Source organism: Vombatus ursinus, unplaced genomic scaffold (genome assembly GCF_900497805.2).
Source record: "Vombatus ursinus unplaced genomic scaffold, bare-nosed wombat genome assembly UNPS02009770.1, whole genome shotgun sequence".
Classification (NCBI taxonomy): domain Eukaryota; kingdom Metazoa; phylum Chordata; class Mammalia; order Diprotodontia; family Vombatidae; genus Vombatus; species Vombatus ursinus.
In genome coordinates this window covers 6,630,682-6,649,858 of record NW_020949548.1, presented here as the reverse complement: position 1 = coordinate 6,649,858, position 19,177 = coordinate 6,630,682, and the positions used below count along the sequence as shown (strand labels likewise).

The 19,177-nt window shown below is 37.3% G+C and overlaps 1 protein-coding gene across 1 annotated transcript in view; it reads left to right on the top strand.

The window, feature by feature from the left end:
* NELL1 (neural EGFL like 1) overlaps positions 1 to 19,177 on the top strand; it is an 845,852-nt gene that overhangs the window by 668,414 nt on the left and 158,261 nt on the right. The window contains exon 15 of the mRNA XM_027852558.1: positions 10,913 to 11,008. Within this exon, the coding sequence (XP_027708359.1) occupies positions 10,913 to 11,008 (96 nt within the window). The remainder of the gene's footprint in view (positions 1 to 10,912; positions 11,009 to 19,177) is intronic.

The window sequence follows — 19,177 nt, the reverse complement described above, 5'->3', positions numbered from 1 at the left end:
TGTGTGTGTGTGTACACATGTTTATATGCATGCATCTACAGCCATAGGTGTGTATACACATATATACATTTGTGTGTGCATGGATATGCAGACAGATAGATAATTATCTTTTACACATACTTTTTTTTTATATATTGAATCCCCACCCCATCCCCAAAAGAATGTAAAACCCTAGAGAGCAGGACTGTTTTTTCTTTCCCCCAATTGGATTATATTCAGAGATAGAGGGTTTCTTAGAGATCATCAAGTCCAAGCCCCTCATTTTACAGATGAGAAAATTGAGGAACAGAGAGGTTAACTGACATCCCCAGAGTCACACAGCTAATAAGCAGCTGAGGCAGATTTTAAGCTCAGGCCTTCCTGACAGCATGTCCTGCTTTTTATTCCCTGTACTCTGCTGCTTGCTTCTCCTTTTAAATTATCTTTGAATCCCCAATTTCCAGCAAAATGTTTTACTCATATTAGACGCTCGATAATTTCTTGTTGGATTGGACAGCTTTCAAGATAATAGATTTAGAGTGGAAGGGTCCTTAGAGCTCATGTGGTCCAATCTTCTCATTTTATTGATGAGTCGGATATCTAAGGCCTAGAAAGCTTTGGTAACTTGCTTGAGGTCACATGCACAGATAATAAATGTTGAAGCTTGGATTTGAACTACACTCCCTGGGCTCCAAGTCCCGAACTCTCTCTGATGCACCGAATGTCAAAGATGATTTTTTTTCATGGTGATGGCACCGCTCGCCTGTTGTCTTATCGGGTGCTCACCACAGTGAATTGGACAGCTGAATCTTGAAGCTCACTTCTTGGCTGCCAGCATAAGCATCCAGCCCCACTGCTATCTAGTGTTTGATATCTATATCTTCTAACAGTTTCAGAAACCACACTTCTTCAAAGTAGCTCTAGACGTTAGCTCCAGAATTGAAAGACTTACTTAGATTTATCATGCTTATGTTAACTGTCCAGGATTAGTGGAAGGCCGCTTGCTAGGAAAACTTCGATGTTTCAGAAAAGAACTGTGGTATTCCATTATTTCATGACAAACTGTGCTGCTGAAGGGCCCCCCACACAGCAGCAACACAGAAAACCACAGGCTGATAGACTTATTAAAAAATTTAATCACGGAATCAAGCAGCTTCCAAGGAGTGCCTGAGTAGCTCAGATGACGTCTCATTGATTTTTAGGTTCACAAAGCAAATGCAGAGTCCATTTGCCACTCCCATGGTCTTTCTAGGTTCCCTTATTAACTTCTCTTCTGTTTTCCACTCTGTTTCCATCATCCAGAGAAGGTAATTTCTAAATACATTCTTTCACTTCCTCCTAACTTCTAACCTCCTATTCCTAGGAAAAAGCCATTATTAGTTTGAACACATGAGATTGGATTTTTTTTTTTAAGTGAGAGATGAGGGTGGGGAATGAGAGAAATTTGGTTGGGAGTGGGAGGTTGATGTGAGTAATTGACACGATTACATTTCTTCATACTAAGACATAGAGCACAGTGAGAAAAGTAAGGTGGGAGAGGAGCCTAGACTAAGTAACACACACCTTGAGTGTGTAAAACTTGAACTGATACATGGAGGATGAATGGCTTTTTTTTTTAAATTGAATAAACTAAAATTGGATTAAATTGAAATACCTTGATTGTTCTAAGAAACAAAATCAAACACAATTTTTACTGATACTTCCAAAAAAAAAAAACAAACAAAAAACTGTGTTCCCCCAGTACACTTCGAATTCAAGTATGTGCTGTGCTGGAACCTGCTTGACCTGGCTCATGAAGGCCCATCGTTAAATTTTCAATGTGACAATTTATGCCTTAGAAATAATGAAATACTGTAAGTCAGGGCCAGAATTATTGTTTTGATAATTATCTAGCTTTAAGAAAATGTTATTATGTTTATAATGCAGATTAAATTTGAAAGCGTGTATTTTGGAAAGCCAGTTGTTAAACACTTATCAGCAGACAATTAACTACAAATCTGTCTCTTAACAGAAAAGAACAGTTAAGGAAAATGCATTAATCATACTTACCAGCATATTCTACATTTAGCCATTGTGCTCCACTCCCTTTCTAACAATCAATTAATGAACATTTATTAGTACCTACTATGTGCCAGTAAAAGGTTTCATGGTCAGTCTCTTGGAGACAAGAATGGTTATTGAAGTTCTGATGTCTTTTATTGTGTTCCTTTGTGTTATTGGGTTTATTTTATATATTCTCCTGGTTCCACTTACTGCATTCAGTATCAGTGCAAATGAATTTTTCCACATTTCCCTGAGGTCTTCATATCTGTGCTATCTTATGGGGCAATAATATTCTGTTATGTTAGTATACCAAAATGCTGTTCAGTCATTCCCTAATGGATGCATAACTACTTTGTTTTTAGTATCTTGCTAAGAAAAACAGAACTACAAGAAATATTTTACATATATAGATATATTAAATATATTATATAAATTATTGATAGCAGCATTTTGTACATATGCTATGTGTATACCTTATACATATATATACATGCATGTGCATACATGTGTGTGCAGATATATGTATTCTGTGTATGTATGTCTATATACAATGTGGACTTTATAGAGTCAACATGGACTATATATATATATTATACACACACACACATACATAGATACACACATACATATATTGCGTATGTACTCCCATATCACATATATACAAATATGTACACACAAATATATACATGTATGCTACATATACATACATATATATACACACACATATATATACATATATACACACACACATATATATACATATATACACACATATATATACACACACACACATATATATTATATATATATACACACACACATATATACATATACATATATATATGTATTGTGTGAGGGCAGCTTGGTGGTGCATAGAATATAGCACTGGGCCTGGAGTCAGGAAGACCTGAATTCAAATCTGGCCTTAGATACTTACTACCTGTGTAACCTTGGGTGAGTCACTGTTTGCCTCAGTCTCATCTGTAAATTGAGTTACAGAAGGAAATGGCGAACCCTCTAGTATCTTTGCCAAGAAAACCCCAAATGGGGTCATGAGTTGAACACAAATGAAACAACTGAACAACAAAAATACGTACATGTGTGTTAATAGATAGAAAGATATACTCTACATATATACATAGAATATATAAGTGTATGTATCTATGTGTGTATATATGCGTCTCACACACATACACACACACTTATACACATACATATATACACACACACAGACACATAGACACACAATACACATTTCCACAAAGTGGCCATGTCTAAATGTATGTTTCTTTCTTCGCTTTATTCTCATAGTCTCTCTGTCAGGAGGTGGATAACATGGTTCATCATAGCTCCTCTAGAGACACAGTTGGTTGTTGTAGTTTTTAATTAAATACTTCAAAACAGAACAAATCCACCCTACAGGACCTCTATTTTTCTCATTTAACTCTGTCAATACTCCTTGAATACATTCTGATGGGACAGTTATTTCATCTCCTATTGGAATGTCAGCATCACATCATCAAACAGGTACTTCCAGTTGTTTAAATACATTTTCCTTTCTAGTTTTCTCTTCATTCAAATGTTTATATTTTAACAATTGAACTCAGTCCTGAACTTTAATCAGAAATTATTGAAAGTCCTCTATTCCATTAAATGTTTAATTTTTCTATGATATTATATTCAACTTTTCTGAGTAAATTATTCTTAACTATTAGCCTATATCTTTTGCTTTTAGGAATATTATATTCCAAGATCTCTTCTCTTTGATTGAAGAAGCTGCCATATCTTGTGTAATTCTGACTATAATTCCTTACTACTTTTTCTTTCTAGAGGCTTACAATATGTTTTCTTTGGCCACAGTTGAGATTTTGGTTATGACACTGTTAGGAATTTTTCTTCTGGACTTTTTTTTCAGAAAGTGATTAGTATATTCTACCTTCATGGTGCTATCTGGTTCTAACATATCTGGACAATTTTAATTTATGTTTCCTTGAAATAGTGTTCAGTTGCATTACTTTATTTTTCAAGGTCTAAAATGATACTTAAATTTATACCTGCATGATCTGTTTTCCAGGTCAGTTGTACTTGATATCAGATATCTTACATTTTCTTCTATTTTATTCCATCTTTTGATGTCTTCTAATACTTTTTTGCTAATACTTTTAACCATTGCTTTCTATTTGGCATATTCAAGTTTTTAGAATTTTGGTTACTTAGATAATATTCATCACTTCCTCTTTTAAGCTATTTCTTTCTCTTTTCTTCAAATATTTTATATTTAGTTTTTATTTTTTTTAAATATGTTATTTGTAAAATCTCATGTTTTATTCTTTCTAAGCTATCATGTAGTCCTTGTAAAAAAAAATCTTTTTATTGAGTCTCTATGTGCAGTAGTTTTAGAGCTGACTGCCTCCTTTTTGAGGGATCTTTAGATGTAATACAGCTAGATAGATAGCTAGAGATCTATATCTATATGTGTATCTCTATATATCTGTGTTTGTGTTTCTGTGTGTGTGTGTGTGTGTGTGTGTGTGTGTGTGTGTCAAGGTCTTCTTTGCTCCATATGTAGTTCTTTAATTGAAACTTTTTGCCGGGGCCAGTCCCCTTGCTATACTTTTGGCCAAGATATTCATCCCTGCTTGGTCTCACCTTGGGTCGCCTGGGTGCTTGTGTTGACCTTCTGCCTCTTGGTATCAGACTATCTTGGATCCTTGATGTGTAGAGAGCTAGACATTCAGTATCTCAGGAAGGGTCTAGGGACCTCACAGTCCTTGGGCCTAGAGTGCCATTGCCTCAGTCCTGCTGTACTGCTGGCTGTTTGCCATCACTGCTCTCTGCCAGTTCCTCTGCCAAGGTATCCCTGGGGGACCAGCCTACAGATTACTCAGGGTTCCTTCTACTATTGTTGTGCCAGCCACACACTTTCTCTGGTAATACTGGTAGGAAATGTGAGTGAGGGGCTTTCATATTGCTTGTGGACTCTTGCACAATTCCATCATGGAAGAAATCACTCACTATATTTTCTCATTAGATTTCTGCATCATTATTATTTGATTTTTAATTTATGAAATAACACGACCATTTCCATAACATAGTAGAATAAAAAAGATGATTGCACATGAAACTGCAAATGTATTATGTACAACTTGCTATTCCTTTTAAATATATAATAAAGTTATCATGTAAATTTTATGCCCCTTTTTTCTCTCCCCTCACCTTAAAGATGGCTACCATTAGACACAAATATGTATGTGTGTATTTTTAATTATTCTATATATACTTGTATTTATTAGTTCTTTCTCTGAATGCAAAGAGCATCTTCCTTCACAGGTCCTTTGTAGCTCATTTGGGTGTCTGCATCATTATTCAATCTGGTATGAACTTCAAGTTTTTGGTAGAATAAGTCTGTGGGAGATGGGTAGCCTGCCTCCCATTCAGAGCACCATCTTGGCTGAAGTCCTGCACAGTCCTTTCTTAATTGATTTTTTAAATTACTACTCTTCAAACTCTCACTATTATTTTAGAACAGAATAAAATTTATAATGCTCATTTCAAAATTGGATAAAATGCTATTTATTATTGGTTATATCGGAAATAATAAGATAGGAACCCCAAGGTGTTTTCCATTTTTTTAATGAACTTGTAACACTTATTAAATGGGCTATACCCCTAGGATGGGTCCCAGACAATTTTGGGTCTTGGTTTGGGGTTTGTAAAATAAGTCTAAATTGTTGCTTCTGCTCAAATGCCCCAGGAACGTGTTTACCATTATTCCATACTTTCCTTTGCCAATACCCCATCTCTGATTCTGGCTCACAGAAACACTTTGTAATTCAGTTATTAACTCCAGCACAGGACTGCTCTTTAAATATTTATTAAAACTTCACTCACAGCTGCCCACTGGGTATCTAAAGAACAATAACGTGTATCTGAGGGAGGCTGAAAAGAGTCATCCTTATAAATACAGTCTACATTATGACTTCTTTTGCAGTTGCTTTTGAAAAACACAGTTGTTACGGCAAGGCTTTTACAGAGGCTATCAATGTTGAGGCGCGCAGAACAGGAAATGAACTTGGAATACTAGAATACATACTGTCTTCTGGTTAGATCAAAGGAAGCTTTCCATTAGCTAGGGAAAATGCAGAAAGCTGCCTCATCCAGCAGTACCAAATGGTGTAGAAACTGGAGATCATGCTTAGGTGAGACTTGTTTTTCACCTACTGTCTAAAAGTGTTGCTGCTTTCGAAGTCACGGTTGTTACAGATCCAGAAGTGGTTTGTTTTGCCTGATGCTTGGTGAAAATAAAATACAGTCTTTTGCATGGAGCCAGTTTGGTACAGTTGAGAGATATCTGATCATAGGGGGCTGAACATGAAGTCATGGGACCTGAATTCAAATTTAGACTCTGTACCTGTGGCCTGTGTGATTATGAGCACATCATGTAACATCCATGAGCTTCATTTTCTTCATTTGCAAAATGAGGTGGTTGGACTGGATGACTACTAAGATCCCTTCCAACTCTATATCTATGATTTCATAATTCATTTGACTACAGTAAAGCTTTCTCAGAGCAATAAAAGATAAAATGCTATGCACCTCATTACTCTGTGTAATCTCAGTACCCCATTAAAGTTCAACATACCAATAGACACCTGGCAAATCCATATTTCAGTCATTCAGTCATATCTGATTCTCTGTGACCCCATTTGGGGTTTTCTTGGCAAGGATACCGGAGTGGTTTGCCATTTTCTTCTCCAGCTCATTTTACACATGAGGAACAGAGGCAAACAGGGTGAAGTGACTTGCCCAGGGTCACACAGCTAGTAAGTGTCTGAGGCCAGATTTGAACTCAGGAAGATGAGTCCTCCTGACTACAGGCCTGACAACCCTATCCACTGGGCCACCTAGCACTCCATTCCATATAGGCTGATGTTCTATTTTGGGGCCAGCTTTTGAATTTCTTTGGAACTCTCCAACATGTCTTGTTTCCCCAGGAAACTCATTATTGGGGAATTTCATTATCCTGCAAGGCTCAATCTGCCTGGTACTCACATCTCATCAGTACTCTCTGATTGGCCTCTCTGATTGGTGAGGGCAGGGCCACGAGCTCCAGGGCCTCTATTTAAGTAGGGGGCTCAGAACAGATTTTCTCCACATGTACCACCAGTTACATTATTTTTTAACTTCTTTATCACGACCTCTCACTGGAGACTTTCTCTCTCCTCCCTCTTCAGCTTCCTTTTGCGTGTGGTCTTCCTCCTTTAGCATGTGGCTGTTTTGTTTTTATTTATATCCCCAGAATTTAGCCCAATGCCTGACATGCAGTAGATGTTTGAATGTTTATTGACTGAGTGATTATGATTTTTGAGCACAGGAAATTTCTAGTGTGAGAACTGACTCCGCCAAGGTAGATAATAGTATTCTTTAGTAGATGAGTCCTCTTGACCTGCCTGAGACACGTGGAGGCCATGTGACTTGGTCAGGACCAAATTGCCCTCAGTCATCAGAGGCAAGACTTGAGTCCCAATCTTCTTTTAAACACACTACCCTACTCTAATTCACTGTGTTTTAGAAACAACACTAGATTTAGTCAGAAAATCTGGATTCAAATTCCATCCATGGCATTTAGCTGCCTGTGTGGTCTTGGTTATGTCCCTAACATCTGTGCGCCTTTGTTTCTTCATCAGCATGATGAGGGGTTTAGACTAGATGGCCTCCACTTCTTCATCTTCTCATCTAGGTTCCTTATTGTGTTCACACACAGTTACCTTTTTGCTATCCAGCAGTTTGAAAGACTAAGTTATTCCAGGTAATAATTATCATAAATATTATATATGGACTGTTTTCTTAAAAGGGAATAAAATAAAAATATTGTTAAAATTCTACTGAGATTAATATAAATTTTGGGGGATTCATTGAATGAATTCTTTCATGATAAAAAAAAGAATCAGTATCTCAAGAGAAGGATATGGTTGCACAGAGGTGCATTTTATGAGCTCAGATTCCAAAAGAGGATATACCAAAAAAAAAAATTTGTTTTGAAACAGGAGTATGAAATGGAGGAAAGTAATAAAACACTAGAATTATCCCTCACAGTGTTGAGAAGATTAAAGCCCAGAATCAGCTGAAGCTTAAGGAAATTTTTAACGACAACAAAAAGTGTGTGTGTATATGTATACACCTGAGTGTCTGTGTGTGTTTCTGTGTGAGTGTACATGTTTCAGAAAAAGGACACAGATAGGATCTGTCTACTGCTTGACTGAAATGACTGAATGAGTGAACGAACGAAAAAGGTTACTTAAGGACGTACTATGTATCGAGCACTGTGCTGAACACTTGGGAAACAAACAAAAAAAGTGAATCTAGTCCTCTGCCTCAAAAGGCTAACATTCTGATAGACAGAAACAACACACAGAGTGTAGTAAGGTAGACTTCAGTGTGTGTAAAAGGGGAATTTTGTAATTTTTTTTTTAGATAAGAGTTCCAGGATCCTAGATAATATTTCCCACCAATTATGTTTGAAAACAACTTCTACCATGAAGTTGCAGTAGAGGTAAAGGGATGACATCACATATGCGTGCGCTGTGCTAGGTCATGACAATATTGCTAAAGTTAGCCTGTAAGGCTAATGTCGGGTAAGATGCCTTGTCTGTTGTCCTATAAATCAAGTGGGCCCTGATCACTGAGTGAGGAACCCATTTTGGAATTTGGGTAATGCATACAGGAATGCAAGTACCTGCCTTGATTGGCGCCCCCTCAAGGCTTGGGGGGAATCTGGGTGCTTGCCTCAACTAGCCCCATTGAGACTTTAGGGGATCGGTAGAAGTCTTAACTCCTACCATTCTCACCTGCCCCCATGAGAAGTGTGATTAGGGAATACTGTTGGAGTTGGAGCTCCCATTATCAGCAACCCTTTTGAGAAGAACAGACTAGAATTATGTGAAAAAGTTGGATATTTTATTGACTATAAGTTTAAAATGAGTCAACAGTGTGCTGTAGAAGTCCAAAAAGCTAGTATTATCTTACCTTTCTTAACAGAAGTATAAAACCTAAAATGAATAAAGAGAGATCTTTGTTCTCTACCCTGATTAGAGCACAATTGGAGAATCTGTTCCATTCTGGGTACTCATTTTATAAAGTACATTTGTAGCCTGCCCAGAGGTGGAGAAACAAAAATCTAATTAATATTAAACTAAAATTAATATTAGGATCAGAACTTTTTAGCCAAGGGGAAAATGATTCTTAAGTGGGGACAAAATCTCTGTTTCCAAATATCTGAAGTGTTAAGATACAGATGGAAACAGGCTGACAATGTATAAATAAAAAAAAAGAATAACTTTGTTATTTGAACTGCCAAACAATGTAATGGATTGCTTTATTAGGGTGACCTTTCTGTCATAGGAATCGTCAAACTGAATACAAAATGGTCACTTGTTAGGAATATACCTGAGAATATTCCAGATTCTAGTAAGAGTTGGACTAAATGATCTTTGAATTTCCTTCAACTTCTGTGATTCAATGAAAGTATTACATGATTTAGCATGATCTTAAGAGTCAGTGCTATGAACATTTGGTTTTACAGAACTGTTAAATGCTCCAGAACAGAACAGTCTGGCTAATAATGCTGTATAACACAGTCCATGGCATATGCCATTTTATATATTTTATCAAGTATAGGCCAATAAAAAATTTTGGTGGGACAAATTGATGTTCACAGATCTGTACATGTATGTGTATTTCCTCTAATAAAAAGTTTTAATTGAAAAGAAATCAGCATAAATAAGATAATTTGGTTTTATTATCTAGCCTGTTTCCATATCTACAATGAAATGTATTATCAGAATGATGAACCCCTTTGGAAAGTTAGTATAGAAAAAGTAATATGTAATAAAAACTGATTAGCAACATTGAATTTAAAGCTAAACATCTGGGATCTCCTACTCATCTTGTAACTGAAAACAAACCATTGAACTTCATGTTCCTCCATTTTTACATCTATAAAATTATGATAAGAATAATACTCTAATTTTTTGAGTATACAAGGGTAACAAGGAGATGGCCCTTGATTCATACCCTGGGTATGCTACTTATCATAACCATGCCTTGCGCTAGTCATTTAATGTCCCTGAGCCTATTTCCCTCATATATGAACCTATGTGTTGGATTAAGTGGCTTCTAAGACTCCTTCTAGCTCTGTTACATTCGTATAGTGAGAGGCAACACAGAATAGATAGAGTCTTGCAGTCAAAAGGACTTAGATGCAAGTCTTCCCTGTGAAATATACTGGTTGTACGACCCTGGGCAGGTCACCTGATGGCCTACTGTTCCGTACAGTTCTCTAAAACTCTTAAATTACAGAGCAAGGGCCAATCTTCAATATCTTTTTGGAGAGTTCCCTATGCCACAAAATTACAAATCCAGACAACACCCCCAAACAGCACAAATAATAAACAAAAATTAAACAAATATATAGTAATTTAAAGTATATAAATCTCCTTATATAAATATGTCTCCTTTGAGTCTCACAACAACCCCATGAGGTATAGGTACACATGTTATTACCGTAATTTTACAGATAATGAAACTGAGGCTCAGAAAGGTTAAGCTCCTTCCCCATGGTCACACAGTTATTTTAAGTCAGGTGTGGACATTAAGCCAAGGTCTTTCCTAGCTCCAAATCCAGGGCTCTTCCCACTGCACCAATATACATTATTCACTTATTTTCAAATGAAAATGTATAAAAATACTATAAATATAAAAGCAATTTTTAAGAAATAAAATTCAACTTTAAAGGTTTAGTTAATGTTTCAAGGTTTCACATAGCACTTTTAAAAATTGGTGTTAATTACTGTATTTTTAAAAAATCTTATTCATTTGTTTTATTCTAAAGCCTTCTGTGAAGAGGGATGCAGATATGGAGGGACATGCGTGGCCCCTAACAAATGCCTCTGTCCATCTGGATTCACAGGAAGCCACTGTGAAAAAGGTAACAGAACTCTGTTTTGAAAACTATTTGTGTTCATGAGAAATGAAGGTTATGGGAATTGTAGAATGCGCTGAAAGGTAGTGGTGCCAAACTCAAATAGAAACGGGGGCCACTAAGCTATCCATAAGGCTTCCTTCAGGCCACATGTTGGCTTAGAAAATAACATTTTGACATTATCTATGTTTCCTTTATTTATTTCCCAATTACATATTCATCTGATTCAGACCCACTAGGAAGTGTTGTGGCCCACATGTGACCTGGGCAGGGTGTTGGACACAAGTGTGCTGTAAGGGACAGTTTGGTATTCTTTGTTGGGATGTGGAATGTTCTCTTTGGGTGAGTGACTTTGGATGACTGTGTCATAGATGGGCTTTCTAGCCTTGAAAACATTGTTCTCTTTGCCCTCTATCAAATGTGGTTAATTTAACAAGGTCAAGGCTGCTTCCTGCCACTGTTTTCAGTGTGCATCTTTACCACTAATTAGAGATAAAGCCAGATGAACTGACCTGCCCCTCTTATTGTCTACTGGGTAGCAACACGAGTGACTGTTTGGTATTATAACAATCTGCTATGTCAACTGAATCTCAATGAGCTGCCCTTGCTCCTTGCTAGAAATGCACATTAAATAACACCACTGACACTTTTATTGGCCTTCTTGCGACTTTATTCCAATATTAGTTTGTTAGGAACATTATCATTCATGGGACTGATAATGTCAGCCAATTAGTATTGGTTTGAGTTCATATGGTGCCACTCCAAGCACCTTTTCACTTGCAGCAAATGAGGGGTTTATATTTTGTAATATTTGGTGCAATTCAGCCCCATCATTTTCTGGAAAATCATCCAGCTTCTGTGCAAATGTTCATTTGCTTCTGATGCCAATAAATGCATGGATGCAAACAGAGTTCTTACAGCAAAGGGAAAAGTAATCAGATCACTTCATCCTTCTGTGCTAATGCCTCTAGCCTACTACGGGAAATTGCTGCTTGACTTGTAGAACTAACATATAATTGCAAAAATCATGCTCTCTAAGATGTTTGGCCGTAATATTGATGAGAGAGAGGATCCATTTGTCCTATGCTGAATTGCCATACAGAACATGTTCAGCCTCTCTACTATTGTTTGAGTTTTCTTATCCTCTGTGATAGTTACATCATAGATTTTTGACATAAGAGAACGTTATTGGGTAGGGCGCTGCCTTCCATGGCTAAAATTAGTTCAGAGGATATTTATAATGACTATTAACAACAAAATCTGTTGTTCTTTAGCTCATTTTTTGTTTAAAATTTGATTTTAAGTGACTTCCTGGCATTCTAGGGCTTAACTCATATAGCCCACAAAGGACCATTGTTATTAATATTATATAAGGATTTATTAATTGCTTTCCTCAAAACAAACCTGTAGAGAAGGTAATAAGTTAGGAAGGGGGATATCATTAATGACTTTACTTATCATCTTTCATGGAGGTCTCTGAATATTCAGATTTCATATCAAAAAATCTAATCAGTCTCTTGGTCGAGCTCCTCAAAGGAAAATGAATAGGAAGCAGCATAGCAAAACAGAAGGAAAAAAGTTGCATGACCATATTAGGTATGTGACCAAAAAAAAAAATCCCTTAAAAATGGAAGGAGTGACACAGAAATAAGTAGCTTGAGCATTGGCCCCCCTGTTTGGGAGCAGAAGTAGCAGCTAGGAAGCAGAACTATAAGGATCTTTAGGAGAGCCAGGCAAAAGTGATACTCCACTCTTACAAGTACAAAAAAGTAGTTACAAAGCAACCATGCCCAGCCCTAGGATATTTATTTTAGAAGGAAGAGTCATACCAGTCTCAGAATTACTGCTGCCTGCCATATGCTAGGGATGACTACTAACTCAGTGGAGTAAGGTAGTAGAAGTTTGTAGCCAGGATTTAATGAAGCAATAACTGATAAAGATTGGCCAATAGGCACCAATCTGTGCCTTAGTATAGTATTTATTTTCATTTTGTATCAACAGGTATTTTCTTTTAATGGAAAAATAAACATAAGTAATTTGCATTTAATCAATATTTAATAGCGTTATACTTGTACAGAAAAACAACAGAATAGTTTCAAGTATCACTCTTGTATCCCTTAGATTGAATTGTTATTGAACATTTAGTTCAATTAAAATTCCTGGACCCTTTTATCACTTGAGACTTACTGTATCATTATAGGCGCTCTGTGGGGCTCACCAGCTTCTCCTCTGAAATCTCTCTCACTATATGACCAACCCACTTTTTGTGTACATTTCTTTAACGACATGTAACTAATGAATAAAGGAAATTACTTTAAAATAAGGCAAAACCAGTATCAATTTCATGGGAGAAAAAAGTCATATGAACTGATTATTTGGTATTATAGAGACAAAATATACAATTCTTAGACTGAATTTCTAAATTTTCAGTTGGTTGTGTTGGCGCTGTTGAAAGCCAGGTCTTAGTCATCATAGTGCCAGAACTCAAAGGGAAATTAGAAGTCTTGTCTGTAATGATGGTATAATCAAATGAATTGCAGTAAGGATCAGAAATTCTAGCTCTAACTCTGCTACTTACTAGCTATATGAAACAAAGACAGTCATTTAACACTTAAAGACTTAGGTTTTCTTATATGTAAAATAATAGAATTAGACAAAGTAATGTAAATATTGTATCCCCAGCACCTTAATGGTTTAAGTTCAATGTTGGGGCAAAACGAGGCACTCCTGAGTCACTGGACAAAGGAGATGTTGTTGTTGTTCAGTGATTCAGTTGTGTCCAACTCTTCATGACCTCCTTTTTTGGGGTTTTCTTGGCGAAGATACTTTGCCAATTCCTTCTCCAAAGGAGGTTCACTTTGTTTAAAAAAAAGATATATAGCAAGGATATGGATGTAATGACCTTCTATGGATGCAGCCCCCTCATTTCCATCTGGAAATACATCCGGTCAGGCTTCAGGATATGGCAACTTGCATGGTCTTAGGTGAAGTCACCACCAAGTCTGAGGCACAGACTGTGACTTTTTATGCCCTCAGACCAGGAAACTATGTTGGGGAAGTTGGGGCCAATCAGACTGCATGGGAGGAGAAAGGGAAGTCGGGGATGTTGAGTCAACAAAAATGGGATATCTCCAGTTCTAAAATTCCATGTTCATGTCTCTCTTTTTATCTGTATCCCCTCTCACACAAAATGAGGGTAACACTACTTTTCCCTACCCAATTCACAAGGTTGTTGAGAGGAGAGAACTTTGTAAATCTTCAACTTTTATACAAATTTAAACAATTATTAAGGAGTACTGTGGAGAAGGGAGTAGAGAACTGGACGTTGGGTCAGGAGACATGGACCGTATTCTGGTTCTGTCATTTACAAACTGTCAGTCAGTGAGCAAATCGCTCAATTTCTCTTCTCCACATATGATCACAGGATTTAGAACTGGTTCAGACATCATCCAGCCCAAGCAAATTTCATCTAACCCAACAAACAGTTGTCATGCTCTGTGTGACCTTGACACACCCTGAATTGACCTTGGGCAATTCATTTCACCTCCAAGGGTTCAAGTTCCTAGCTATATGAAACAAAGACAGTCATTTAACACTTAAAGACTTAGGTTTTCTTATATGTAAAATAATAGAATTAGACAAAGTAATGTAAATATTGTATCCCCAGCACCTTAATGGTTTAAGTTCAATGTTGGGGCAAAACGAGGCACTCCTGAGTCACTGGACAAAGGAGATGTTGTTGTTGTTCAGTGATTCAGTTGTGTCCAACTCTTCATGACCTCCTTTTTTGGGGTTTTCTTGGCGAAGATACTTTGCCAATTCCTTCTCCAAAGGAGGTTCACTTTGTTTAAAAAAAAGATATATAGCAAGGATATGGATGTAATATGGACGTTGCAAATGGGACCATTTTAAAAATGGATAATGTCCTATAATTCCTCAATATGATTTAGTGGAAAGAACATTGGATTTAGAATCAAAGAACTTGGTTTTGAATCCTGTCTGCTAATTATTATCTGCACCCTTAGGCAATCACTTCATGTCTCTAGCCTTCAATTTCCTCAGCAATAGAATGAGGTCGGTTAGACCAGTCAATGTATAAAACATGCTAGGCCTCATTTCCATCTGGAAATACCTAGGCTATGGGGATGTCAGCATAAAACAAACAAACAAACAAAGCTAATATTCTGCTGAATGAGGCGAGGACATAACATAGCAAGGCAATGACACACAACGGAAAGAGCAGTGACTGAAGTCTACATAACTGAGTTCAAATTTTACCTCTGATACCTATGTGACCTTGGGCAAATTACATTAGCGTTTATGGGTCTCAATTTCCACACCTGTAAAATGAGGAGGTTATAATGGATGGCATCTGAGGTCCCTTCCAACTCTAGCTCGATGAGGCCATAAGCCTAACAGATGGAAATACTGATGATAACTTGAGGAATCATGGAAGGCTTCCCATAAGAGGTGGCATGTGAGCTAAGACTTGAAATAAGCTAGTGATTCCAAGAGGCAGAAGTGAAGTGAGTGTGAATGCCCTGAATAGGGGAGGGCACATACTGAGACTTGGAGCCAGGGGATGGAATGTCACATATGGAGCAAAGAAATTAAACTCCTTCAGGGTAAGAAATATACATGTATGTACAGGTGTATATACATGTGTATATGTATATATGTATTATGTAGCACATAGTGTATTATATGTAGCTAGTGTTTAGCTAACAGTTATTTAGTACTATAAAGTTCATATTTGATCCTCACAATAACCCTGTAAGGTAGGTGCTGTTCTTATCCCCATTTTACAGATGAGGAAACTGAGGCACAGGGAGATTAAGTAACTTACCCAGGGTCACCCAATTAGGGAGCATCTGTATCAAGATTCAAACTCAGGCCTTTGTGCTTCCAACTGCTGAGTTTTAATCACTTGGCCACAGTGGTTGGCACACATTTGGTATGTAATGCTTAATGAAAGGAAGATTATTTAATGGAATCCATGGTTAAAAGATAGAGACCTTGACAAGGAATGATACATAATTAGCCTGGCACCCACTCATTTTACAGATAAGGGAACTTGAACCCTTGGAGGTGAAATGAATTACCCAAGGTCAATTCAGGGTGTGTCAAGGTCACACAGTAGTAGAGCTAGAATTTGCAAGTGTTTTGACTCCAAATTTATCACTCTTTCTTCTGTACCATTCTGGTCATTTATTGCATCCTTAAATGAGAAACATTAAATTAGAAACCTAGCCTTAATCACTGAATGTGCAATGCCTCAGTCAAACTGAGACCTGGGAAAGACCTTAGCTTAAAAAGGCCATGAGGCCATGTCCAGTCATCCTGACCTATGTCATGCCATGGGGCCCAGAGGAGAAAGTGAGGCTTGTGACTTTGCAAAGCCTTCCTCACTTAAATCCAATTCACTTGCATGTCATGGCATCTCCCTTCTGATGTCATGGTCCTCTTCGAGAATGATGGACAAACAACACAAATGAGAAACACAACTCTAAGCCCATCTGGGGCAGCTAGGTGGTGCAGTTGATAGAGTGCCAGGCCTGGAGTCAGGAAGACCTGAGTTCAAATTTGGCCTCAGACACTTAATAGCTGCGTGCCCCAGTGCAAGTCACTTAAACTTGTTTGCTTCAGTTCCGTCCTCTCTAAAATGAGTTGGAGAAGGAAATAGCAAACTCCTCCAGTATCTTTGCCAGGAAAACCCCAAATCATTTCACAAAGAGTTAAACATGAATGAAATGACAGAACAACAACAACAACAAATACTATCAACCTCATAGCTTTGTGGTGAGAAAAACATTTTATAAATTTTGAAATGTTACAGAACCGTGAGTTCTTTTTATCAAAGAATTATAGATTTAGAGTTGAAAGGGATGTTTTATACATTGACTGGTCTAACCGACCTCATTCTATTGCTGAGGAAATTGAAGGCTAGAGACATGAAGTGATTGCCTAAGGGTGCAAATAATAATTAGCAGAGACAGGATTCAAAACTAAGTTCTTTGATTCTAAATCCAATGTTCTTTCCACTAAATCATATTGAGGAATTATAGGACATTATCCATTTTTAAAATGGTCCCATTTGGAAGCCCTTCCACCCTCTTGATTTTGTGAATTGGGAAGTCAACTAAACGTTTAAAGCTATTGAATAAAACGACTTTTTATTCCTTCTCCTTTTATTCTCCTTTTATTTGCGAGGGCTCCAAATTTAAATTATATGTTGTATTTTTTTGAATAGGGAGAGGTGGCAAATCTGACATAAATTTAAACATTAGGTGAATATAGGTGTGCCTTCACCAGCTCTGCAACCACGTCCTCATACAAGACTAAAGTGATATCCACTTCGTTATGGGGGAGAATAAATCTTCTAAAGATTCTGACACCATGCATTAAACTAATGAGGCATTAGGAAATATCTGCTATAGCTAGTCACATGGAAATGTATTCTTGAATGTTCTGTGTCACAGTGACAAATAGCTCTTGCTATCAACTAGGAAAGTCCACATCATGGCACTATAAAAAGTTGGTCAATTCTCACTTGGAAAGACCAGTGAAAGGAGAGTTTGAGGGCCTGGGTTTGAATCCCCACTTCTTTTTACTTACTATTTCTGGAACAGGGGCCGAGTTGGATAATGTTTCTGGGCCTCTGTTCCCATATCTATAAAATGAGGAGATTGAACCTGATGTTCTTTAGGCCCCTGCTAGCTCCAAATCTATGATTCTGTCATCCATGCTGCTTTTGATTTTTGAGAAGCTGTAATAAAGTTCATAGCTTCCAGAATGTTTGAAAGAGGTGCAAGCCCAGAAGGTTTGTATCTGTAGAGGAATAGATTCTAAGACCTGGAATGATCCTTAAAGGTCATTTACTTCTACCCCTGTCTGATTCAAAAATTTGCTCTGCAAGATTCTAAACAAGAGGTCACTAAAGAGAATCAGTAGAAAATATGGTAGAATTGAAATAAGAAGAACTGTATCTAATCCTGGATCCAACATGTGCTATAAAATGAAGGGTTAGTAACTTAGTTGATTCTTGGTTTCCCCTATAAAATGGGATAATAATATGTATTCTATGCATATCGCAGTGCCAGTATGGGAAAAATGTTCTGTAAGCCTTAACAGGCTATGTTAGTGAGTTACTATTTAGCCTCTAGATGAGGACCTTTATAGCATGTGTCAAAAACATGCCCCAACAGCTGCACACAGCCTCCATCATTCCCTCCCAAGCGTAGCTCAAGCCAGATTAAAATGGTATAGGGACATATTTCTGAAACACAGATAATATTACATTTTAAGTCAATATGCAGCTTACAGATAGCCTTCTCTGTAGTTTCATGGACCCTGTTCTTATTTGAGTTTGACACCACTGCTCCTGTCAGAGCACTCACTATCTCCTAAGGCAGCCTGTTTCATTTTCAGACAGCTTGAATTGACTAGGCCACATTTCATTATGTCAGTTCAAATTTGCCTCCCTCCAAACCACACCCATTCTTAACTTTGCTCTTCAGGGATGAGCAGAATAAGCCAATCGCTATTTTATATGACAGCCTTCAAATACACACACAGCTATTCTTTCCTACCTAAGTGTTTCTTTTCCCCTTCCAGGTGAGGCATCCTTAGTTCTTTCAACCTGTCCTCATATGGCATAAACTCTAGTTCTTCCACTCTCAGTTACCATCTTCAAGACGTCTTTAGCTTGTTAATTCTCCCTTAAGGGAAAGCCAAGCCCTTCAACACCGGCATTAGCAATCTGATTTTAATCTCTTATAAAATCTTCTCAGAAGGGAATATCCACTGCACCTCTCCACGTGTTTCACTGGAACCCCTGCTATTTCATTGACATACAACTAGATCACAACAGTATAAATAATGAATCTGGTGTAGTGGTTTCCTGTTTTCAATTTGCACTATTTGAAGTTATAGTTATACAAAATATAGTAATTGGTTACACCTCAATGAAAATATGTAGTCAGAATTTTAAAAATGCAACCACTTAATGGGATTCATTATTTGAACTAATCAGGACCTAATTGTACATTCGTACATTTCACTTAAGTTGGGGTAAAGTTCCATACCTTGGGAGGATGAGTCAGCCATTGTCTTGGGATTTTTCCCTAGCAGAGATTCTATGGGGAGAGATCTGCAGAAAGTGGGGATTATTCATTC